This window comes from Patiria miniata, unplaced genomic scaffold (genome assembly GCF_015706575.1).
Source record: "Patiria miniata isolate m_02_andy unplaced genomic scaffold, ASM1570657v1 HiC_scaffold_3, whole genome shotgun sequence".
Lineage (NCBI taxonomy): Eukaryota > Metazoa > Echinodermata > Asteroidea > Valvatida > Asterinidae > Patiria > Patiria miniata.
This window is the reverse complement of record NW_024037069.1, coordinates 26,000,460-26,026,601: the sequence shown is the minus strand read 5'-3', so window position 1 is coordinate 26,026,601 and position 26,142 is coordinate 26,000,460. Positions and strand designations below refer to the sequence as shown.

General features: G+C 39.5%; 1 protein-coding gene across 1 annotated transcript; it reads left to right on the top strand.

Annotated features, from left to right (window-relative positions):
* LOC119736587 lies at positions 1-21,641 on the top strand. Its single transcript, XM_038210604.1, has 6 exons — positions 1-112; positions 3,087-3,272; positions 6,060-6,223; positions 6,545-6,729; positions 7,291-7,472; positions 21,343-21,641. Exons 1-6 carry the CDS (start codon positions 67-69, stop codon positions 21,639-21,641), a joined length of 1,062 nt encoding a protein of 353 aa, XP_038066532.1. The 5' UTR covers positions 1-66.
* Positions 21,642-26,142: the final 4,501 nt, after the last annotated feature.

Genomic DNA, 26,142 nt, shown 5'->3' with positions numbered 1-26,142 from the left:
GAGACGCTGATAAGTTCCATCAACCAAACTGATTTTGCTCAGAATTCACTGCATCTGGCCGGGAGGATGGACGGAGCCGCAGCTGTGGTTCTGATGCTATCAGCAATGGCAGGTAAGCTTGACTTTTATATTCTAAGGCCTGTTTCAGACGTCAAGCTTATGCCATGTCGAATAGAAAGAAACTTGAGTTTTCTTATTCGACACGGCACCAGCACGACGTTTGAAACCAATTTGGCTTATCATTTGATTTCAGCTCGGCAGAAGGGTAGCTCGATATGGTCTGCCGTGCTTATCCATTTAGGCCAATAAAAATCGATTTTGAGGTTTTCATCACCTCCCTCCTCGATTTTGACTCCCGCCCGATGTTTTTTCCTCCAAAAAAGGGTATTATCCAGACAAGTTTCTCACCAAATCCACAGGCAAGGTCGCACTGTGAGTTTCATTACCCTTTCTAAACTCTAGACACAAACCCTAGGTCATTTAACAGCTGACTGGTACTTAAAATTAAGTAGTGTTTAAATTTGTTGTGTTGCTTTTAAGTTTATCTGACGTCCCCTCCATTCACTTTGTATGTGAAGAAGTGGAATTTACCATCCTGGCCGATTTTTTTTCAATTTGCATTGATGAAAACCTAAAAATCAATGTTAATTGGCCTTAGTACGGCAGTAGCATGGCGCTGTTTCAAACGTTGTGCTACTGCCGCGTCCAATATAATTTCAATTCGAAGTTGGCCGGCCAATTTGAAATTATTCGACACGCCAGTAGCACGATGTTTAAAACCGCGCCACGCTACATTGCTCATATTATCGTTCATTTAAAAATGCGGCATGCAGACATAATCAGCAAACAACGCATATATATGGTGACTGCATTTTTAAAGACTTATACCACTGACCTCTGTCATTCCAGCACAATATAGATCAGTGACCCATTATGTGTGCAACCCTGCGAATAGGCCAAAAACGGTCCATCGAGCTAATGAATAAAGTGACTTTATACACTCATTTTTTATTTAAAAGAGTTTGAGAGCCATGGAATTTGGGAAATTGAAGATGGCAATGAACCTCTGGCCCGGACTCCGGGCTTCCAATTCCGAGCATTTTGGATGCAATTGAGCCCGAAAGAAATGCTATTTATCCATGTTGTTGAGGTGATTCTTTTTTTCCAAAATGGCTGCCGGCTCTTCCACTTTGGGAAACATCATTCTTTTAGGAAGCAAGGGAAATTATGAAACAAGGGAAATTAACACTGGTGTCTATGGGAGTTTATTGGCATGGATGAATCCACAGGCAGATAATTACGTTCTCTAGGGCCTTGACAACGAAAGGACTACAATAAGGAACACGAGTACAGCTTTGGCCTTGATCAGTATAGCTTTCCTACGGGAATAATATTACTTGATTTATTATTAACCATCGCCATGCTCACACGCTGCTATATCACGCTTAATTTGATATAGTTCGACATGGCACGATGCTTTGAAAGTACCCATGCATGATATTTATTGTAAAGAGGACTCAAGACCATTGTTCAAGTCTGATGAAAACTGCTACAGCATGCACCATAGACGCTAGTTCTCAAAGCCCGTTTAATTATGGGTTGCAGGGTGAGTCCAAAAGAAAGTAGCCGAGTGTTAATTAAAAAAAGCACTTAGGAATAAAGGACATGTTACAAGTAACTGTGAAAATCTCATGTAATCTTCATACTCTATACGCACATTATTATAATTTTAATAAAAATATAACAAACTTCAGTTCAACTTCTAATTATTTCTCAGTCTGCTCGGTTTAATCCTGGTCACAATATCTTCTGATTTTTGTTATAAACTAATAACTCACGATATGTCCTTGTGTCATGTATACAAATTCTTGTGAGAAAAAAAAAGAATTACTTTAGATATCATTCAAATTGTTCTTCAAATTCCTACATAAAACTACAGGTCACAAGATACATACATTTTTGTTATGGATTTTATCGGTCAGTTCAATATATAGATTTGGCAGCGCTTTTGATGACGAATCGCCAATTTTCGCTTTAATTTGAATGCACGTTCAGATCAACACTCAGGTAACTAACCAGATCGTTCAATTTAAATGTTAAAGCATGCGATTGAACTTTTCATATTGAGTCATTCAAATTCACCGGAGCTTCCATCAGTTGCGTCAGTTTGGTCACTCGAATTGGCCATTAACCAAGTATTTGTGAATGTAAACAAATGAATTCCAAACCGGTTCATGTTATATATTAGTTTGTTTGTCAGAATTCAACAGAGTGTTTTTGTTCCAAAATCGAGTGTACATATTAAGAACTGTTTCCCACTGCCATTTCCAATCCTGCCACAAAACAGCAGCCACAAAATACCCATATTGATCATATTTTTCTTTCTCTTGCACAGCAAACAGAGAAATCAGATGTTACTGAAATGAAATGTTTAAGATAGTTCATAAAGCGAATTGAGAAAAATGTTAGCGATGTTAAAAAAAAAACCAGATCGCAATTTAAAAAAAGAAGATAAAAGAGCAAAAATAAAGAACATATGCATGTGAACACAATAAAAAGAGGGGAAAAGATCGCTCAAGTTTACTGTTTCCTACGTTCATTGCTTACACGTCGACTTTCATGTTTAGTTTTCTCGTATCATTAGTTTGCATTTTTACTTCTTTAGATTTAAAAGACAGGCAACAGAAACTTTGAAAATCAACAAACTATAATCCAATAAAAACGAACAGTCTTAAAGTTAAGAACATTAAATTTCTCGAATCTTGCCTTCGTTTCTCTTTATTTTGAATACACCAAATACTAAATAGAATGCGCGGAGATGAAAACGAAAATAAGATTCTTACCCAAATTAGCCTCAACCAAACTGACTGCTAAATTGAATGATCACTTAAACCGAATGACATATCGTCAACTAGGGAGTGGCCTGGAAAATCTCTGTGTTTTACAACATTTAGGTAGAAAAAATTTTTTTCTGAAAACGCCAGTTTGTTTCTAACAGATTTAGCGTCGATTCTTCGCAAATGACGAAAATATGTTGTGGTTTATCCACATTCACAGTGCAATTATTGTTTGTTTTTATTCCAAAGTGCTCCTGTTTGGTGTGGAGAGCCAGCAGAGGGTGTGTTACTCCGGTCCCCCACCGGAACCTGATCCTGATAACCCGGAGCACTGGATGAAGCAAGTCATGCGAGAGATCCGGAAGCGTTGTCCGGGAAGGAGGCAACCTACCCCAGCTGTTACGGAGAAACCGTGCACCACAGCTGACAGTACAGGTAAGTCAATGGTTAATTCAAAGTAAGCGCCGAGATATGCTTACATCACATGATTGATGTAACTGCGTAACCGTTTGTCATTTTATAATGTCGCGTATTGTCGTGTACTTCAAGGGTGCAGGAAAGTCAATGTTAGGTGAATAAAAAATATCAACGGAAGCCTATATAAGTCAAGATAAAAATACATTTCTTTGAATCTGTGTAAGGGAGGATGATGAAACCTGGTGTGAATATGAACCTTTGTCCGAAGATACAGGGAAAAATTGGTATTACGTCATCACGACGTCATCAGATTTAGCCTCAGGGAACATTATTATTCCCGGGTACCAAGCCACTTAACGTCTGGGGCTATATCAAAAGTGCAAAGATAAACTAGAAAACGGAAGCATTTTAATCTATATAGGTTTTTCCCAGTAGGCCTCACAATAAATTGCATCATTCAAATTCCATGGAAAGATATTTTAGTTTCGTTCCAGAACGTCGTTGGGCTCCATTGATAATTCCGATTTCGAATTTACACCAATATATTTCATATTTGGTCCAGTCTAATTTGCGAATCTGATTCGTCCAAATTTCGGGAAATTCGTCTCATGTGGAGATTTTAATTGAAAAGGCAAATTCGTTTCTTATCGCTCCTTTTCGCGCCTCGGTCATTCAAGGTCAGTTTATGCATAGCAGTAGCGCACCGAGGATTTGGCTTGGGGGGCTCACAATTTGTTTTCTTCATTTTTGCAAAAAACATTGCCGCCAATTTTTTATTTTTTATTTTTTTTGGGTGGACGGACTAATTTGACGTTGATGACGCCATTTACATCCCTATTACACTACTCGAAAATAGGCCACGTACATAATCACCACGGTGAAATCGTAGGACTAAAAACGATTAAAAACAAAATTGACAACCTCTTGGGGGGACTCCTGGGCGAAAACGTGTGCTCATTGTTTGAATTTGTTTGGACTTAGGCTCTGACAAAAGACGGAATGAAATAGTGGAAGTGCACTAAATCGATGTTGCTGGACAAATTTGAAAGAATCGTTGAATTCGAACGAAAAATGTTTTAAAATAGCGGGGAAACCTATACTAAAGGAATGTAAAATTCTTCCTGGACGAATTTGAATATTAGAATTGGTGAATTGGAATGGAATGACGTCATAAGACAGAAAGTTATTGCAGGGAGAATTTGCAAATTATCTTCTTTATTAAATAAAAATCCATTATTCGGTACCCAATGGTGTTCATTGTTGCAAATATAATGATCAGGGAAAAGATGTCAAGACGAAAAGATTAGGGAACAGCAATAATTAATTATTCAAATTTACGAATGGCAATTCTGCTCTGTGTACACGACGCATATGGGAAAATTCAGTTTTCACGGCGCGTAGAGCCGGAAAATTTTATGTTTTTGGTATATAAGATGCGCAAGGCTCGAGGCTAAAAAGTCATAACAGCTCGGGTCGCGAAAATGCTTTTCAAGGTTATCGCGGAAAATGTTGGGGGGGGGGGGGGGAGGGGGACGGATTCCGCCCCCAGCCCTTTTAGGATTAAGGTAGCATTGCGCTTTAAGTACACAATTGAAATGGTTAATGGAACTTCATTAATTTTCTTGTCATCTTTGTTCAATTGACATTTGGGCGAGAAGCCGAGGCAGGAAGCAGGCCGTTAATGCAAATGCCCCTGCCCACCCTCAAAAATGATAAAACGAGAATATGCTGGAAGCTGGAATAGTATAGGGATTTCTGGGGGACAATGTGCTTTGCACCCTCTAGAAAAAATCCTGGCGACGCCAATGACCTTAGAGATTGTATTCTCGTTGTATTTTTGAGTTTCAACTCAAAAATAGATTTGCTTTTTTTGCAATTGTTATTTTCCTAGCAATATAAAAGTTACTTACTTTTGAATGAGGCATAGAACAAACACAATCATCTGACGTTTAGATATTGAATTATTTCTTCACAAACTTGGAATTATTGGCTGCCAGACAATAATTCGGCTCTCGCAGGGTAGGTTATTTGTGCACAGATTGAAAAATCCCTTTTTCAGAGGATTGCAAAATCGGAATTTAGGCTATAGGTTTTTTTTGTTTGTTTAAATATAACATACAAATTGAAAATTCGTTATAGGAGCAAAAGATCCTTGTTTGAAGAGCATGAACTATGATCGGGACTAAACCTCACTCATTTTCTTATCATTGATGTTCAATTGACATTTGGGCGAGCAGCCGAGGCAGGAAGCAGGCCGTTAATGGTTGTAGCTCTCTTTGTGTATTTTCCCGGAGTAACTGCATCAAATGACAGCAGCTCACCAATAATCATATTTTACAGTAGGAAAAAAGATCGTTACCGGAAAGGCCTCGCCAAAGTATCGTTTTCAGTGGACACTGCAGTCCATTTTGTCAGATTTTAATTTTGCATAAATTGTTTGTTTGACCGTGTGCAAAGTACTTTCTCTTGTAAACCTCGCCCCCAAAAGAATGCCAAATAATGTTTTGTTTCACTTATTTTAGATCTTTGTCATTTACCCTTAGTTTGTATTTTTGCTTCTTCCTGGCAAACAAATATTTTATTAATTGACAGCTTGGCCGTTACTTGTACAGGCACTAAATCAGAACCACAACTGGCGGCGTCTGTTTGTGATTGCTGTATACCAAAGACTGATTTAGTCATGACGTCACAATCTGCCATTGGATGGGCTTTTAAAGTTAATTATGTGTCGGTAAAAGTATACATGTACATTTTGAAGTCTTGTTCATTAGGGAGAATTGAAAAGGGGGAAATATTCTATTACAGACCCAGAGTGGCGACTGGTGTTCAAAGGCGTGGCAGGAACTGGAGTCGAGCTGTATGACATGTGGACCACAATGGACTGGAACTCGAGTTATGAAGCCAGTTGCCATCGCCGTAATAATTCCCTCTACCAAGCCTGGCGCAACGGACAGCTGAATGTCCGACGAGTAAGTATATCATGACGACGAAACAGAGGGTCCGTGGTTTAACACTGTGCAAGCAAACAAAACAAGAGATGCTTTGAAAAAAAGATTTATCATCTCCAGTGACAGCGGCGAATCTACGGAGAATTAGTAGGGATTTAACACCCCCCGCCCATCAGCAAAAAAGAAATAACAGAAAAATATCCCACCACCCCCACACTTATCAGCTAAAGTAAACCCCCTCTTAGGCCAACCTGGATCCGCCCCCTGAGTGACCTCGATTCTATTTTTATCTTGCAGTTAAAGAAAATGACATATTTACTACACGCTTCTTTTTCTGCTAAGGTGAAGCTTTCCCTGTATGAAGGCGCAATTGTGAGAGCCGAGTTGATCTTCAATGGAGCCGGCTCCGACATCAGGAGTTGGTTCACTCAGACCCGCTTGATTTCATCTCCCTGGGATGATCTCAAATCGGCTCCGTTTACTGGACGTATTGGTCAGATCTTCAGTATCGACGGTGATGTTGTGCGGTAAGTATAGTCTGTTGTTGTTTTGGGTTGTTATTTGTTGATGTTGCTTTTGTGTTTTTCCCCTTGTTTATGCGTTGTGTGCTGTGTTGCGTCTTGTACGACGTTTGTAGTTTGCTGCTTTTTCTCCCTGTTACTTATGACATTACTTGAGACTTGATCATTGATTGAATAAGAATGGACTTTGGATGGGCTTGATTACAGCTCCGGTGTAGTCAGTCGTCTGATCATCAGTTCCATTTACACAAAACAATTGAGTAATTCACTGATTATCATCAGGTGTTTTTGGAAAGATTTTAATGATTGGTATAACCAAAACACAAAGTGAAGATGGAAACCTCGGGCAATGACAGGACTTCATAAGTGATGAATTGATTTTGGTGATTATTGGCGGAATATGATAGAGCTTGACCCTTACAAATGAGCTATTTTAGTCGGGACTGGTGCAAAAAAACAACAACAACAAAAAGGAGATTGTGTTGGCCACAAAGTGACGAGTTCGGATCTCCGTGCGTGATCGTTCGTTTACGTCTCTCTCTATCTCTCCATTTGCAATAAACAAAGGGGTCGGCGATTTTACATCAACAACTACTATGGTTCATGCGAGGTGGATAAAGGCTGGCTGGCTGTGAACGGCTTCAGAACAACCTGCCCTTGGCAGACACCAACAGCAGCACATCCCTACCCAAACATACTCTACAGCACAACCAACCAGAAGGTGACGTGGAACGATGTGCGTTCAAACGGTAAGAAAAGGGTACTGCTAGTCTGCGTGTTAAATCGGCCTATTGTATTTTATTATTATTATTATTATTAGGCCAAAAAAAAAAATATTCGGTCTCTGGTCAGACCAAAGTTCCGGAATTGACGCGGCCACGCGGCTTTTTTTTTTTTTTTTTTTGCTTTTTTTTTTTTTCTTCAAGCTTCGATTGTACAGACAAGGTGGGTACTATTTTGCTTTTTTGGTGTCCTCATGTACATTGGTGTCCTGCATAATTTGCCTTGGTGCTTTCGATCATTTGCCTTGGTGCAATTTTCCATTCCTTGGTGCTCTTTGGTAAAAAAAATGAGGAGGTGCGGAAATAGAGGGCGCTGTTGGAGCTACCGCAGAACATTTTGGAAAAAAAAAAAGATCGACGCGCATGCTTAAAATCGACGCGCGCGCTGACCAGAGACCGACTTATTTTTTTTTTGGCCTTATGTGCAGTTTTTCTGATTACTAGAAGCTGGTATCCGCCATTGATTTCAAAAATGCCCCTATGTATCGCGCTCCCATTAGTCGTTTTTGTGGACAAAACGCCCCATTTGGAAGATGGTATATACGTGCATAACTACTCCACGACCACTCTCCCGCTTTTCGATTTAACGAAGGGAAAACCGCGTAACAGGGAAAAAATGTCCTGGTTTCGTTCATAAATTGCTCCTTTGGGGCACTGTTTAAAGCGGACCACAATGGACGCTACCGGACAATACGTGGCGCTAATCGTGGTGGCATATTTGCCAACAGGCATAAGGTTTTGCCGACAAAACGACGATGTTGCCAACAAAAACGATTACGGGAGGGGGAGGTGTAACACCCCGCCCCCACCTCTCTGGCGATGCCCGTGATGATAGGTGGCTACAGGAGATGTTTGAGCATCAAGATGTCATGTGACAGGTCTGATAAAGTATAGGAATAGTCTGCATGTTTGTCAATAGTTATAAAGTAAAGATTTGCGTTGCGTAGTGTGTAAAGAATAGGTATGTTCAATTCAAACAACGTCACGGTGATTGATAAATTCATGATTGCCTCTTCAAAGGTGATATGCAACATTTGCAAACCTTCGAAAAAAACTCAACTGCTTACTTATTTAGAAAGAGCCTACCTGATCGACTGTAAATGATAGTATAGGAAGCACCTTGTGAAAACGTAGCGCCTGGTATGCTCTCATTTCATGGGGAAAAACACAATTTTTATATTAATAATAACGATGGTTGGGACCAAACATTCACTGTGAAAACGGGGTTATTATTGACCTCCACGTATTACATATGTGAACGGGTGCAAACCACAGGTACGTAGCCAGGGTTCTGTTTGCCCGATGTAAAAGTTTCGTCCTGTTTAACCCATTTTCAGCGTTTTGGTTTTGTTTCTATCAGCGTCCCGATTTTACTTTTAAATCTCCATTCCTGTGCAAAAGAGAACGAGAACCGATGTCTTGCAATGATTCAAAGGAAAAACTGAATTATTCATGACATTGCCCCTAACCCTTCTGGGAAAAGAATACGCGGCCGGAGCCATCGTACATGCTCCATACCAAATTGAGAGAATTTACAGCGTAATTTAGTATCGGTCTTCTCTGCTCGAAATCTGCAGGGAAAAAACTTGATACAAGTTGCCTTTGCACGGGAAGCACAAAGGTCACATTATGCAACTCAAAGTGTTTAATGAAAACATGCAAATCACTTGCAAAACTTTTAGGCGTACAGACAATGAGGGCGCACTTGGTCTCCTTACATATATTTGTTTCTTTCAGTCTTTTTTTTCTCACTGGTATTGACTTTTAACTTCGAACAAACATCATCCCTGATCCAAATGTAAGCACAATACATTACATATCAAATTATATGCGATTTTAATAGGAAAAAGTGGCCGACTTCTTTCACTTAGAACTCCGGAACAAAATTATCAATAAAGTTGGCCATGATTTTGTAATCATACAGAATAATTAATACTCAATGTTTTGGTCGCATAGGCTACGTGAAATTGCTTGACTTTTTACTTCTGGGGATTCCCCGAAGGTCAAAAGTGACTTTAAAATATACTCGTGAGCCTCAAATCCAAACAAACCGACATTTCTTCCCAACGGTTTACGGGATGATGATTAAAGTATGAACCTTAACTCTGGTTCGAAGTGTTGAAATGCTTTGTGACGTCATCATGACGTCAACGTGTATAATTGCAAGCGATTTATTTTTTTGGAAGATTGTGTAGAGACGAAATGTTCACACTCAACTTGCACATAGATACAAAAGTGGCAACTGCTTTTCGGTGTCATTAAATTGCATAATTCCGTACACATTATCACTGTTTTGGGCCAAATAAAGAGTATGACTGGAGAACTAAAGAATTTCTGAATTAGTCATATTTGAGCGAGAGGTGCATAGCTAGTGGTTTTTGAGTTAGACAAAAACAGAAATTAGTGTGGGACTTTCTTTTTTGGTTGAGTGTATCATAACATTTCACATGAATGTAGTACCGTTCTCATTTTTGTAATTAGATTTACATTGCCTGAGGCAATTTGATGATGTGACGTCATCAAATTTGATGGGCGTACACACACTTAATTGTACATTCATTGTAAATTTCAGATTTTCAAACGTGTTTGTCACCTAATGAACTGAACTGAACTCTCTGAATTAAATCAATTTGTTTACAATATTTTAACTAATGACGTCATCTAACCGGGATTAACGTGTACCCGTTAATAAAATGTATAATGAAAAGGACGCACTTTTTTGTTGAAATTAAAACAAATCGATAAACTACAAAAGACTGATTTCTAAATTCTTTATTTTTGTTCATACACCAAATGCATGGCATGTTGACAAGAGCCTATACAGAATATACAGACTGGGAATGGCATTTAGCAACAGAAAAGAATATTACAAAACGACGAAAGTAAAAGAAAAACCGGAACAGACGGTAAAAAGTGCGCCCTCTTGCATCTAAAGCGCCTTTTTGATTCTGGTGTCAATGTTCGCTCGTACTCGACGTACTCGCTTGTGATCTTGATACGTTGATTGCTTTAAATGAATTCTATGCTCACTGCAAGCTGAACCTTTTGTTCGCATGCAGTACCGCGCTATTGCATACGGATGTTTGACGGTTTACGCCATTGATGGTAATTGATTTAATTTGAATACAATGTCTTGTTCACCCAGACCAGAGACTTCATATTGCAGTGGCGTATCCAGGGGGGGGGGGGGGCACACTTTGCCCCCGGCGGATTTTTGTCACAATTGTTTTGTTGTCGGCAATGATTTAAATGAATGTTTATAGAGTTCGTCTGACATCAATCCCACCAAAGAAAACCCGCTCAACAACCATTAAAATGCGGCATGAAAAGAGTCCATGTAATATGTAGTAGGCCTATGCATAATAATGGTCAGTTTTGAAGAGCGCCCCCCTTTGAAAGATGGGTACCAAACTTTTTGATTTTACGGAGGGCAAGTTCGGCGCGGATGTGCAGTTGCCCCCCCCCCCCCCCCCGACATCAAAAGCTGGATACGCTGCTGTCACATTGGCTACAACTTGACCTACTTCCAGTATAAGTGCCAATGCCGTGAACGTTAACCAATCCTAAACGTTCCGTTCATCATTTCAAGTTCAGGTTCACTTCTGATTGGATGGGATGTCGTCAGTCTGTTGAATGGTTTGCGGCTGCGTAGTTTGTGACGCGACCTGGTGTGGTTTGCATACAACGTATACGCATAGGATCACTTTCGAGGGTTCTCGTTTATTCATTGCTGGCTCTTTCCTGATTGGCTGTTGATGATGACATGCTGTTTAGTGGTTTACGTGTGCAGCCTGCTAATGAGGGTTGGTTTGATCATAGAACTAGGGTGTTATCATAGAGGAATGACATGGGCGAGACGCTGATAAAGTACCACGAACCAAACTGATTTTGCACAGAATTCACCTCATCAGGGAGGATGGACGGAGCGGCAGCTGTGGTTCTGATGCTATCTGCAATGGCATGATAATGTATTAAAGGACTCAATTAGACCATTGTACAAATCTGAGGCAAGCCGCTTGAGCATCATAGAAGCATAGTTCTCAAAGCCCGTTTAATGATGGGCTGCAGGGTGAGTCAAAAGAAAGCGACCGAGTTAACAAAATAAAAGAACATAGGAATAAAGGACATGTTACATGTACTGAATATAGTAGGCCTGACTGTGATCACGTTTTTCATACTCTATGCGCACTCGAATATTTTGAATTTTAATACAAATATCACAAAATTCAGCTGATCATTTACCGTGCTATACGCATTGATGAATACTCTTTAAATGCATTGAACTAACTCCTTCCTCCATGAATGAACGAAAACTTGCAACGGAAAGCAGACCAAAATCACCATTATCACTTCTTCTTCTTCTTCTTTTTTACCCCATATACAAAAACAGAATCTGACGGTAAAAAAACATTTAGTTTAAACTCAAATTATTAAGATCTCATGTTAATTTGAATGCATGTCTGTAGTGTCTGGTCTCACTAAGCTGAACTGCTTCCCAATGGCATTCCGTGGACAGCTGTAAAAATGGGTTCTTTTAATAAACATGCATAACTTCTGATAGCATGGATTAATTTCAGTAATTCTTCATTTATATGCTCCTTAAGGGAAACAATCAATTTTTCTTTTAACCACCCTGTAGACGGGGAATTATATAAATGTTCTCAATCTGCTCGGTTCCATCCTGAACGCAATATCTGCTGATTTGTGTTAAAAACTCAGGATATGTCATTGTGTCATGTAAAAATTCTCGTGAGAAAAAAACTCAACTAGAGATCATGCAAGTGTGCAAAAATAATTTTCAAATTCATACATAAACTTACATGTCACAAGAAACAGACATTTTTATTAGAGGTTTTACCGGACAGTTTAATAGATTTGGCAGCCAAATTGATGACGAATCAACCATTTTCGCACGAATTTGAATGCAAGTTCAGATCAACATTCAACTAACTAAACAGATCGTTCAACTTAAATGTTAAAGCATGCGATTGCACTTTACAATGATGGAATTTTTAAACTTACTAAACGTTCACATTGAGTCATTCAAATTCGCCGGAGCTTCCAATTGCGCCTGTTTGGTCATTCCAACTCGCCATTTACAAAGCATTTGTGAAATATAAACAAATGAATTCAAAACTGATTCATGCATGTCTGTGTGTCCCCTACATGTTTGTTTCTTGTTCCTCTGTCATTTACCTCTGAAGAAGACCTGGCTGAGGCTGAAATGCAATGCCACTTTATGTTTGTTTAATGTCAATAACGTTACATATACTATAGAATACTGATGAACCCTATTTGCCTGATCCATCTTCTGTTAATCTGCCCGCCGTCATCATCGTCATTAAGCTAATTGAGAATATGGCCGACACAATAGAAGGGCGCAGTCACAAACTGAATGTGGTGGGCGAGATGTACTTTTAGGATTCATGGCTCAGTGCGCACGCCTCTTTGTGTTTTGTACCGTGCCATCGTATCGCCCGCATCAGCTACTTTGCTGGGCAATTTACGTGAATATTTTAGTGATTACAAGTACGACATATTGCCAATATATTAATAGTTTATTGTGATGGCCGTAAAACAGCATATAGCGATTAATGGAACACAATTCTTTTCGACTCATGCAAATGCCATTGACATTTAGGAAGGAGACGAGGCAGGCAATTAGACTCTATTTTTGTGTGACTATGGCAGTAGCTCAATTTGTGTTTATCACAGATGAAAAGATGAATACATGGCGAGTCAAAAAGAAAGTGACCGTATGATAAAAAAAATGGCATGCTCCATTTCGTAAAAAATATAATTGGGATAAAGAACATGTTCTTGAGTAGTAACTGTGAACATTTCACGTAATGTGCATACTCTATTCCCAAGTCGTGTCTATTTTAATAAAGAGATCACAAAATTCAGCTGTCCACCACTAATACCAATTTTAACAGTCTACGAATTGATAAATATCCATTAATAAATATAATGAAAAGAAAAACGTTTTCCCGCCTCCACGAATAAAGGAAAAATTGAAAAGGAAAATAGAAAAAAAATCACCAATATTTCTAGGGAAAAAGAGTTGAATTGTTCCCATATTCAAAATACAAAATCTGACGGTAAAAATAATGTTTCAGTCTTGATTCATAAGATTTAAATCTCAGTTGTATTTGGAATCAATGAGGATGGCTATGAAGTGCTTGTTTCAACAGATCACCCCACAATAAATACGAGAAATAAGAAGTGGAGCAATGGTTATTGGACTATGCCTCACTCACTAGAAAGTGAAGAGAGACATGTCCATTAGCATCATACTGCAGTCACATTTGCCCTAAACTGATTCTTTACTTAACCCTAAAAGGGCCGGGGGCGGAATCCGCCCCCCTCACTTTTTGGCTGGTCTCGACTCGAGACCAGCCAAAATATCGAGACCAAAGGGGACCGAGACCGAGACCAAGACCGAGACCACAGCTCCCGAGACCGAGACCGAGACCGAGACCGGCAAAAAGTGGTCTCGAGACCGAGACCGGTCTCGAGACCTACAACACTGCAATACAGGTCATTGAAGCGATTATAACTGTGACAATTCCCCCCCCCCCCTTTTAACTTGACATGCGCTGTTTGGCGGATAAACGAATTGATCCGATGCATTCATGGCAAGCGATGGTCCCAGATGATACATGAACATCCCATTTACTGACCCATTGCATGCATAGTAAGCGGCACAGTGGCTCCAATAAATTACGGAGGTTCCAACTATATGTGCATTAAAAAAGCTCTCCACGAAAAACCTTTCCACAGTGACCATGTAAAAAGCAAACCGGGTACCGTTAATGTCATCCTAATAAGCCCATCAATGAATTATAGTACCACTGAAATGTATTGTATGCTGACCTAAAATACATTGGCATATTTTATGGCTTGCCTAATAAATGTTGCTTTGCTAAGTATAATGAGCCTATTGTTCCGATCGCCGTACAACCTAGCCGTTCATCCAAAATGACAAACAAGTTCATATATATCCCTACAAAATGCATCAGCTAATCCTCTTTTCTATTGAATACCCTTTACAATGGATCCTCATTGCTCATCAAACCGCCCCCACACTTCCCCATAGAACGTGTACAAAAAGGGGCGGGGCACTACCTATAAAGATCTTTGCTCAGAAGATGGTAATATCTACCTACTCCATACTACTCCTATCTACTACTCCATTTTTCCCAGAGTAAAAACATTTTTTCACGCGATTTCCAGCGAGTTGACTTAAGCAAAGATTTGCTAAGCACTGTAATGATTCGTTTAGCACAAAACAGGACGCCGTCTTAAAGACAGTTACGTACCCCAAGTTTTTTCTCTTATTTTTTCCCTCTTAATTGGCGCTCTGTTGGTGTGGCCTCCATTTTTATTTTCTCATTTACTGTTAGCACAATTTTTGAATAAATACAAATGATACTCTTAGTCATTTTCAAACGATTGACACCCGTCTTTGTACTATTCCATCAAGCGTCTCCCTTTTGTCCGATATTCCAGTTCAAGTCTTCCTCTGTCCGCTATTCCAGTTCAAGGCTTCCTCTGTCCGATATTCAATCTGGGAGGGGGAGGAGGGTCCTCCCTTTGTCCAATAAAATTGTCAGACCCTTCCTTTGTCTGATAAAACTTCCATACGCCAATGCGCTCTTTTATCATGCTAACATAATCAATTAATATGGTAATTGGTTTCACTGATATGCAAATGAGTTTATTGTTTTGTGCATTATGCATAGAATTCTTTTGTCTTGTCTTATGAAGACCCTACACACTACTAACATGTTGAAGATAATTAAGAAAAATGTTAAAGATATCAGAAAACGCAGATCGCAATTTAAAACAGAAGATAAAAGAGGAAAAGGTCAAAATTAAGACATATATATGTAAACACAATAGAAAGAGGGGACACATCACCTAATTAGTTGACTGTTTCCTATAGTTTTCTCGTATCACTAGTTTGCATTTTTACTTCTTTAGATTAAAAAGACAGACAACAGATACTTTGAAAAATCCACAAACTATAATCCAATAAAAATAAACAGTCCAAAAGTTAAACGGTAAACATCCGAATGCGCGGAGATGAAAACGGAAATAGGAATCTCATGCAAATAACCCTTAACCTAACTGCTAAATTGAACGATCATTTTAATTAACCGAATGACTAATTTCAACTGAGGATGTGTTTTGTTAAACATGAAAATGTCAGGTCTGACAACGAATTTGAAATCTAATACGGACCACGGGAATGACAGCAGGACGCTAATTCGCTTCAAATCGGCCACAATCAAGTTGAATGTGAATGCTATCTCTTTTTTTTTTTGCAAAATTGGCTGGGAAAACCTATATTTATATCATCATAAAATCACTTTATTTAGCTGTGGGAAAAAAACAGACCTCGAACTTTAAATTCACTTTTTCTGAAAAAACGCCATTTGGCTTCCAACAGATTTGACATCGATTCTTCGCAAATGACGAAAACAAATGTTGATTTAATCCACGTTCACAGAGCAATTATCGTTGGTTTGTTTTATTCCAAAGTGCTGTTGGTTGGTGTGGAGAGCAGAGGGTGTGTTACTCCGGTCCCCCACCGGAACCTGATCCTGATAACCCGGAGCACTGGATGAAACAAGTCATGCGAGAGATACGGAAGCGTTGTCCGGGAAGGAGACAGACCCAGAAGGTCCGGGTAAGTCCATGGCTCAAAGTAAGCGCTGAGATGTGTTTATAATATGATGAATGTCATCGAATAACCGCGGTCACTTAATTATATCGTGTACTTTAGGAGTACCGAAGGTCAATATAAGGTAAATTCAAAATATCAACGGAGCCTATAAATCAAGACGAAACAAATTTCGTTGAATATGTGCAAGGGATGAAGCCGGATGAAGCCTGGTATGAACATGAACCCTTGACCGAAAATATGAGAGAAAAACGGTGACTTTGGGGAACATTTTTATTCCCGGGCACCAAACCACCCGACCTTTATTTCTGGGGCTATACAACTAGAAAACGGAGGCATTTTATTATAGGTTTTCCAGTTAGTTTATGCTTAAAACTTACATCTTTAAAACTCCCTAATTTTTTTTTTTAATTCGTTCCAATTAAATTGAGCGCCATTTGTCTGGGCTGCCACGAGGACATAAATTTATACCGAGGTCGGCAGCAATACGTTTGCCAAAAAGTGCAGATTAAACACCCTCAACAAAAACCATTTTGACTTAAACAGCTTTTACATCGCGTTTGACGTCAATCTTAAGAGCGGCTTTTGCACAGTTGCCAAAGTTGCAACTAAACTCCCTCTCCCCCCCCCCCCTCCGAAAGCAAAAACCCTTGGCTACGGGCTGATCTTTTATCTAGTTAAGTCAAAATGATTGATTTCGTTATCTACACGCCCTCACCATTCATAATAAGGATATCCAGCACCAATGCCTTGAATCACAATGTTCCGTTTATATAATAGGTCTTATCTTTACTTTCACTTACACAAAATACACAGCAAAACCTTTTTTTATTAGCGAAGCACAGGAGACAGGAGGTTATTTGCTAGAAAACTAAAAAAAAAATTTTTTAATTGCATACTAAAACAGTGTAATAGGGATAATAACGGCCTTGATTACTGTCTTACACCGGTGTTTGTGTCACAAAAAATGTCTTTATTGACAGGTTGCATAAAACTTGTTGCTTTCTTAAATGACACTAACAAATTCAAGATTTGCTTTTAATCATATTGAGATCATATTTAAGATAAAACGACTCTCGTGGCTTAAATTGGAATATCGAAAATTTAGAAAAACTCTTGTCTGATATATTACGAGAAATTATTTGATAAAGATATCACTTTATATTGTCAACACTAAATCAATGTTTCATTAAGGACATTAGCTTCTGATTAGCCTTAGCACACTAAAATCACACTGTGATCATCACATTATGATAAAATTCTGTTCCTAGCAATATAGAAGTTGTTCACTTTTGAATGAGACATCGGCCTCAATATTACTGTGTATGACATTACAAGCGATTTTAGATCACAAATCGACCTAAATTGTTAAGGCTGAGAAAATCCATCGGGAAGAATGAAATTTTGTCAAACATGTAATTCAAATTCCCAAGAACCTAAACAATTTCCCTATTAATAAGTTAATGATACTTTCCTCCTTGACGAAAGACACCAGGTGGAAGAGAGTACTTTTTTATCATAGACATTAACAGTCAGTGGCGTGAGGTTTAATTCCGGTGGGTGGATGGGGGGGGGGGGGGGGGGCACATGGGTGCACACAATTTTTAATGAGGCACAGAAGGCAAATGACAATTTTTGTTCATTTCAAGATTTTAAACGGGGAGCGCCGGGCGGGGGGGGGGGGGGCTATGGCACGGGCATTCGTTGTGGGGGGGGGGGCACAACCCAGTTACGCCACTGATAGTACCAGTATATTTTACCTTTTTTTCAAGAAATGAAAAAGAATTATAACTGTAAATATATGTCAGCATGTTTTTTCATATCCTTCCTTTATCACCATGCAAACGCCGGTCATATTTTACAGCATAACCGGATAATGCGACAATATTATACTTTTATCACATCTGCCTGTGAGTTGCGCAAAAGGAACGTTTTCCCTTTGGAATGTTGTTGTCAGTCTCTCTTTTTGGAAAAGCCGAATATATTGGCTAATAGGACATGATGCAAACCGCCATGCGAGTGGTCGGTTTCAGAGTACAGGTTACTGATGAGGCTACCGTGTATACAACCATGCATGCGGTGCATGCTCAGCCGATACCGATTCGCAAGGCTTTCTACCGGCTTCTCCTTGCAGGGGAGTCAAAAAAGAATGAATGAATTTGAAAATATTTAAAAATATTCGGCTTGCTCAATTTCATTATTAAAAATTGATAGTACATCTTAATGACTTTTAATTGTGAAAATTTCACGTCATTTGCATACTTTATTCCCGCGTTATGTCTAAAACAAGATAAGTTTGCGGTAGCACCATGTGAATAAATCTCTTTTGTGAGTATGTGTGATTCTGAAAAGAACCGAGGGACTCAACGTTTCGAGCAGTATGCTCTGCCCGTCGTCAGGAGAATGTTATTCACATGGTGCTACCGCAAACTTTTCTTGTCTTAGTATCTTTCCACCATGCAAACCTTCAAATCTCACGTTATGTCTATTTGAATAAAAAGATCACAAAAGCTCGGCTGTCCACCTCTGATAATTCTACGAGCTGGTTAATACACATTGAGTATTATGAAACATGGACGTTTTCCCACCTCGATGAATGAACGAGAACTTGCAGAGGATTTTTACATCGCCAACAACATTTCAGAAGAAAAAGAGTTGACTTGTTCCTCATATGCAAACCATTACAATTGACAGTAAAAACAATGGTCTTGATTTCAATTATTAATATCTCATTTTAATGGATGCTTGTGTGTATTATCACTACGCTCAATGGCACTCCAAGGACAGCTATAAAAAAAAATGGTTTTCTTTAAGTAAAACATGCATAACTTCTGTTGGCGTGGATTAATATCAGCTAATTGCTTTTTTTTTTCAGATTAGTGGAAGAACATGCTCTTATTAGACATACTTCATTGTATCAAATTTGTGTATCAAATTTGATTGCATTTTGAATCACCTTGTAGACGATAATAATTGCCGTATATGCACAACAACAATCGGGGGCGGGACCAGGAATTTTTGTGGAGTGGGGTTTCATCAGCAAATCAATGCTGAAATGTAGACAGGGTTTTTTTGTCCGGACAATTGGGACAATGGGGGGGGGGGGGTGGCTCGTACCATACTTTCAAAGCGGTCGCTGTTCAAATCCGACGATTATTAACAATAATATGTTACGGGATGTACAAATACCCCCTAACCCAGCAGGTTCTGTCCGTATTTTGGGGAAAGGCGTATAATACCAGTATAATTTCTCGGGGTGTCGGAGTAGGGGCGCTGGGCAGTACTATTGTACAGGATTACCCCGTAACGTCACACGAATGGGCTATTGTGTACACATATGCATGCAAAAGGCCTCAATTGAATAACCATTCGGCACCAGTTGAATATAATTTTTTTTATGATTTGGGAAAAGCTTGGCTAGGCTTGACTTGTCTTTTTATTGCCACAAGAACATTTAAATTTACCTCAAAATAAGTCATCAACTATTATTTACATCATTATGATGTTATCAAAATATAAAACAACAAACCAAAAATTCGACGAAATTTATTTCTTTGTAGATTGTGTTTATCCAGCTTACAACTCATGGGGCATCGACCGGGGACATCTGTGGTTTAGTCGAGTAAACACACACAAAGACATGTAAAATTAGAACTAAAGGAAAGTTGAGTGTCAATACGTTTGTGGTACATTTTGAAACGTGTAAATTATTTTCGCAAACGGACTTGATATTTCTTAATTATTAAATAGCATTCCTAGAAACTAATACCCGACGACACCGAAACTGAAAATTTTATCAAAATGCGGCGTGCAGAGGCAACTAATGGTTGTGTCTCTTTTGTTGATGTTCATAAAAAATGCAAAACGTCTGCTCGTCTATTTCCTTTCCACACATGAAGCGGCACAAAGACGGATGATTAATGATGTCATTAGAGTTGTTTTCATTGCAAAGATATTGTTGCTTTGATGCAAAGCGTTTGGGCATTATCATCTATGGAAAAGCTGTTAAGCTTGACGAACATGCAACACATGATTGTATAGTTTTGGGAATTTGAAAGGTTATTGTTGGTATAATTATATACGTGCTTTTTCAAATTTCGATTGTTTTTTTTTCCGAACGAAATGTAAAAGAATATAATGTCCTGCAACAAAATGCCCCTCCCCCCCCCCCCCGGCGCTCCCCATTTAAAATCTTGAAATTAACACAAATTTGTCTTTGTCTTCAGTGCCCCAGATTGAATGTTGGCAATAAGAGCTTTTATCGAATCATTTCTCGTAATATATCAGACAAGAGTTTTTGCTAATTTTCCGATATTCCAATTTAAGCCGTGAGAGTCGTTTTATCTTAAATATGATCTCAATATGATTTAAAGCAAATCTTGAATTTGTAAGTGTCATTTTTAGGCAACCTGTCAATAAGACATTTTTTGGAATTCATGATTGTTAATGTTTAACGTGAAGTGAATTACTTTTCAACGGGATAAATAGGGGAAAACAGGTAGAGGTGTGATTTCCTACGAAGCTTGGGGGAGTAATTTAAAACAAGTTGAAAAAAAACCCACAAATCAACTTCGACCCAGATCAAATCAATACCCTACAGTTTATCTCTTGTTCCTCTGCCAGTTTATTGTTCACATAAGAACGGATGGGAGAACCTCAAATGCACCGACGAACAAGAAACAAGACAGTGCTTCAAAACGGATATCCATACAGAACGAGATTTTTTGCATGTCATCATCTCCTCATCGTAAGTCGACTTGGCGAGATAATTTATCTTGACAAGTTGTCATCTCGACTTCAGGAAGTCGACTTAGCGAGATATCATCTGTCGATGGGGGCGCTGTTCCAAACCGACGGATATCACACTAACATGAGGCTTTTCATGGCTATAGATGCGTGAAATTAAAAAAAAAAAAGGCACCCGGAATGGCCGATGGCACAAAAAAAGGGCACGACTTTTTCTTTTAAAAGGGCACTTGTTCAGAAAAAAGGGCACTTCTTAAAAAAAAGAGGGCACCCCCCCCCCCCCCCCCCCCCCCCCCCCCCCCCCCCGCTGGCAACGCCTATATGGTAAGATCTTTTATATGTTTTTTGTATTGGTTCATGAATATCATTTTGCTCGCATTTCATGATTTGTTTTCTCTAAAGCACTGCTGAAGAAACTCGTCTGTGAGAATTACCCATTCAGCATCGCATGTGACGTGGGAACCATCGACGTGGAGTGGGCCCTCTACGGCCGCGAGGACGGCACCATTGATTGTCAAATCAACGCAGCTGTACCGTGCGGCGATCCGACCACGTCACTGACGACGGTGCAGGCAGCATGTCAGGGAAAACCTCAATGCGCCTTCATCCCCTCCAACACCTTCTTTGGAGGAGACCCTTGTCCCATTCTAGGAAAGTACCTGGTTGTTCATTACTTGTGCTCGTCGGCAAACGTCCACTAAACAACGACTGTTTCATGTACCTCCCGATGTTCGCACGTACCTTACCTGAGCTAATCGGCTAACATCCATCGGGAAACATCCACAACACCTTTTCGCTCATCGGCAAAAATCCACTAAACGACGACTGTTTCACATTCCTCCTGATGTGTTTGCATTTACTTATCTTGCTCATCGGCTAACATCCATCTGCTGACAAACACATCACTTTTCACTCATTTGCTAAACTCAACAACACAGAACTGTTTCATATATAAATGCATTGGTGTAGCAAGGTCATTTTTATGGGGGGGGGAAATTTGTTTGAAAAGGACACTTGCACATCCGTGGTGAAATGTAGACAAGTTTCTTTTCTCCGGACACTTGGCCTCCGTAAAATCAAAAGGCGGGGAGGGGGGGGGGGCGCTGTTCAAAACCGACGAATATGACGGATATCTAGTGCTTTTCATGGCGAAACATGCGTGACAATCAAAAAAATGCAACGGGAACGGCCGATGGCACAAAAAAAGGGCACCACTTCTTTTTTAGACCCCTCTCACACCAATACGTGAAGCCATTTCGTGGCCACTTCGAGGTGTCCGTGGGCGCAAATGTTTAAAAATCGAAGTAACCACGCGAAATGGAATCGGATAACACGGGTTGCCACGAACTAACCACGAATTAAGGACATGTCGATTCCTTCCGTGGGCCGATTCTCACGGATGCTCCACGGATCTCCCAAAAAGTTGTTGGATATGTTGAAAAACTGAAACGTGTGCACTTCTGACATTTATTGCCGAATTGAAAACGTGTTCAATACGGTTTATTCGAAGTACTCTCGTAGTGTTCTCGAGGTGGGCTGAAGTTACATCGGACTTTACGGGATGGCCCCGGATTGATTGTTGGCCTGTTTTACGGCCGTTTTTATTACGCGGTACTCGATGGCACTAGTACGGGGTTATCACGGACAACACGTAGTACTCTCGAGCTGGCACCGTAGTCACCACTGACACCACGTAGTAGCCTCGAGCTGGCGCCAAAGTCATCACGGGATGCAATCGGGATGGCCACGAGATGTCGCCGGCGTGCAGTCCGTGAATTCCAGGAAACGGACATGAGCACGGGTTGGTCCCGTGGTGTTTCCGAGGTGGCCACGGATTACCAATGAAGTAAAAACGGGTATCACGAAATAAAAACGTGCTGGCATCAAAAAACGGACGCCCAAAAAACGGAGATCACGTATACTGTTGAAAAAATTGCATTTCCGAAGTGACCGCGCACTGGTCTTGGATTGGTGTGAGAGGGGCATTAAAAAGGGCATTTGTTAAAAAAAAAGGCACTTCTTAAAAAGGGCACTCTTTACAAAATAATGGGGGGGGGGGGTAAGCACTGGTGGAAAAAAGGGCATTCGAATGGAAAAGGACAGTCTTTACAAAATTTTGGAGGGGAAAATACTCCCTTACTCCCCCCCCCCCTCCCCCACCCCTACGCCCATGCAATGTCCTGATTTGGGAAACCTACGTTGTAATTGTTCATGTCTGTGACCATCGGCTTACCATTGCCCAACATCCATGTCGCTATTTGCTCATCGGCTAACTTCCACAAAACAGCAACGTCGTCAATGTCCTGACGTTGGCAAGTACCTTGTTCATCACCTGTGTCTATCGGCTTACACCTTTCAGCTAAATTCAACGCTGTACATTTCGCTCATCGGCTTACGTCCACTAAACAGTGACTGTTTCATGGACCCTCGTCCGGATATTTGCGAGTATCTGTGCTCATCGACGGCTGAAAAAAAACCGATGCTTTAAAAGCCGCCTGGGTTTTGAAAACACGAGTTAAGATGCGGACGTATATTTTATTGTGCTTTTTTTGTGTAGATAAAACAGAAATGAATGATCACCTCGTTGATGCGGCAAATGTCATCTCTTGTTGTAGACATGCTTCACTTTCTTGAACACATTCTGCTTTGATGTACAGCAAAATGCAACGTTTGACTTTGGATTTATGACAAAAACATTTTTGAAAACACAGTCGAACATATTAAATGCATCTTCAGTGAAACATCACAATGCTTAGGATTAGTCAACTTGTGTAGTTTTGAATAGTTACCCATTGCGAATATAGTTGATATCACTGCGTTATTTGGTAAAAAAACCAAGAAATGAACATGGACTAGGATAATGGAACTGCAACTTCCTCAGTACATGTTTCATGATCGTTTTGTTTTCAGTCGATTTTGGATTGTTAAAACTCACGTAGGCCTATGTAAGATTAAGCACATATGTTTTATGAAACATTGAAAATGTCTTAATAATCTGGTCATGAAATTTGCAACATATACCCAAAGGATGACGAAAATGTCACGAGCAATTTTAAAGTTTATATTTTGCGCATACTATGAATGTATATCGGATATCGGTATGTGTAATGAACGAAATACTTTACATAAAGAGCACCTTGGCTGGCCAAATGGGAATATAACAAGAACCACCCATGCATGTCAACTTCACTGTTCCACTGCTTTTGCCAGCTTTAACCCCTCTTCTCTACAGGTTTCAGAGCCATATCTCGCAGTGATAATTGATAGCAAAGCGAGCCACACGAAAATCGCATTTTTGAACGGAGAATGAGCCAACTGGGAAAACCCATAGAATCCAACAAAAATTATCAAACATGTTCAGTTAGGGAAGTCAAACACAAAAGACGGTAAGATGACGTCATAATCCGACATGGTACACTCTAGCGACAGCTTTTAATTTGGAAATATTTTGTATTTTAGACAAAACATTAGTTTGTGAGGTTTCAAAATGATTTCAGGAAGTCATTGTTGGGAGAATTTGCAAAATATCTTCTTTTAATATTACAATTCATCGTTCGGTACACATTGGTGATTGCTGTTGCAAAAATAATGATCAGGAAAAAAAATTTAAGACGAAAAATGAAAGCATCCGGTGAAAGACGTGCTTGGGACTGTCAGGATCAAGTATTCAATTCATAGGCCTAAATTGCAGTGAAACCCCTCCCCCCAGAATTTTTTTTGTTTCTAGAAATCGCCGCCGTTTGTGTGTACCAGACGGTACCAGTACTCTGTTATGAAAAAGTATAGGAAATTAATAACCGCTTTACATATTTTATGGTAGCCTTGCGCTTAATGATGTATACAATTGAAAAAAATTGAACTTCATTAATTTTCTTATCATTAATGTTCAATTGACATTTTGGCGAGAAGCCGAGGCAGAAAGCAGGCAGTTAATGGTTGTAGCTCTCTTTGTGTATTTTCCCGGAGAAAATGCATTATAAATGACAGCAACTGACAAGAAAATATATATACGTATCAAGTGAAGTATACAATTGGAATGATTAACGGGACTTCATTAATTTCTTGTCATCGTTGTTCAATTGACATTTGGGAGAGAAGCCGAGGCAGAAAGCAGACAGCTAATGGTTATAGCTCTATTTGTGTTTTTCCCGTAGTAACTGCTTTATTAAGCAGCTCAAAACAAAATTATATAAGAAATGGGAATTTTGCAATCACCTTATAAGGGTTGTCTTGTTTTTGTTTAATTTCATTTGAAAACTCCTGAAACATGTCATTTTATGGGAATGTTATATCTTAATTCTAAAAAACAAAATTTAACCTTTAAGAGCGCTATCCACTGGAGGACGGTCATTATTTCTATACAGCAATAACTGCGAAGGGGGAATCCAATACCAGCTAATATATCGAAAACTGATCAATTAACTTTACAATCGATCGGTTATTGATACATTCTTGTTTGGTTCACATCCTTCTGTCTATACAGTTTCCATGGTTTGATGACGTGTTTATATCACCGTCTTAAACGTCTCTGCGTACCTTCAAGATGCATTCCTCGTGATACTTTCGAGTTTCACCTCTGGAAAAAAATATAGATTTGGGTTATTTTTGCAATTGTTATTTTCCTAGAAATATTAAAGATAACCACTTTTGAATGACGCATTGGACAAAACAAATCCACCCGCGTTTAGATATTGAATTATTTCTTCACAAAATCGAATTATTGGCTGCCAGGCAATAACTCGGTTCTCGCAGGGCGGGTTTTCTGTGCACTAAAAGAAAATCTTTTTTTTCCAGAGGGTTGCAGACGCCCAAATCAAAATAAAGTATTTTTTTTCGTGAACCCCAAACGTGCAAATCAAATGTTCATTAGGGAAAAACGTTTTTCTTTTGAAGAGCATGGGGTATCATCTTCAAGGGTATAGTAGACCGTTTCCAGCTATCCAAAAAGAAACCGTCCAAATTATTTTGAAAAAATGTATTTGGTTTAAAATAGTAATGCCACTGAAGTGCCTGTGACATGATTCCTTTGTGCATGCTGTATTTAAAGAAAACAACCGAAGAAGGTCATCTACAAAGATGTGTCAAGTTGGAAATATCCCTGAATCCGCCCCATGTGTTCTAATTTGTAGTTTATTGCAATTGAGCGAATCCGTGACTGGGTCAATGGTGTCACAAGGCCCCCCCCCCCGGAAAAGCAAAAAA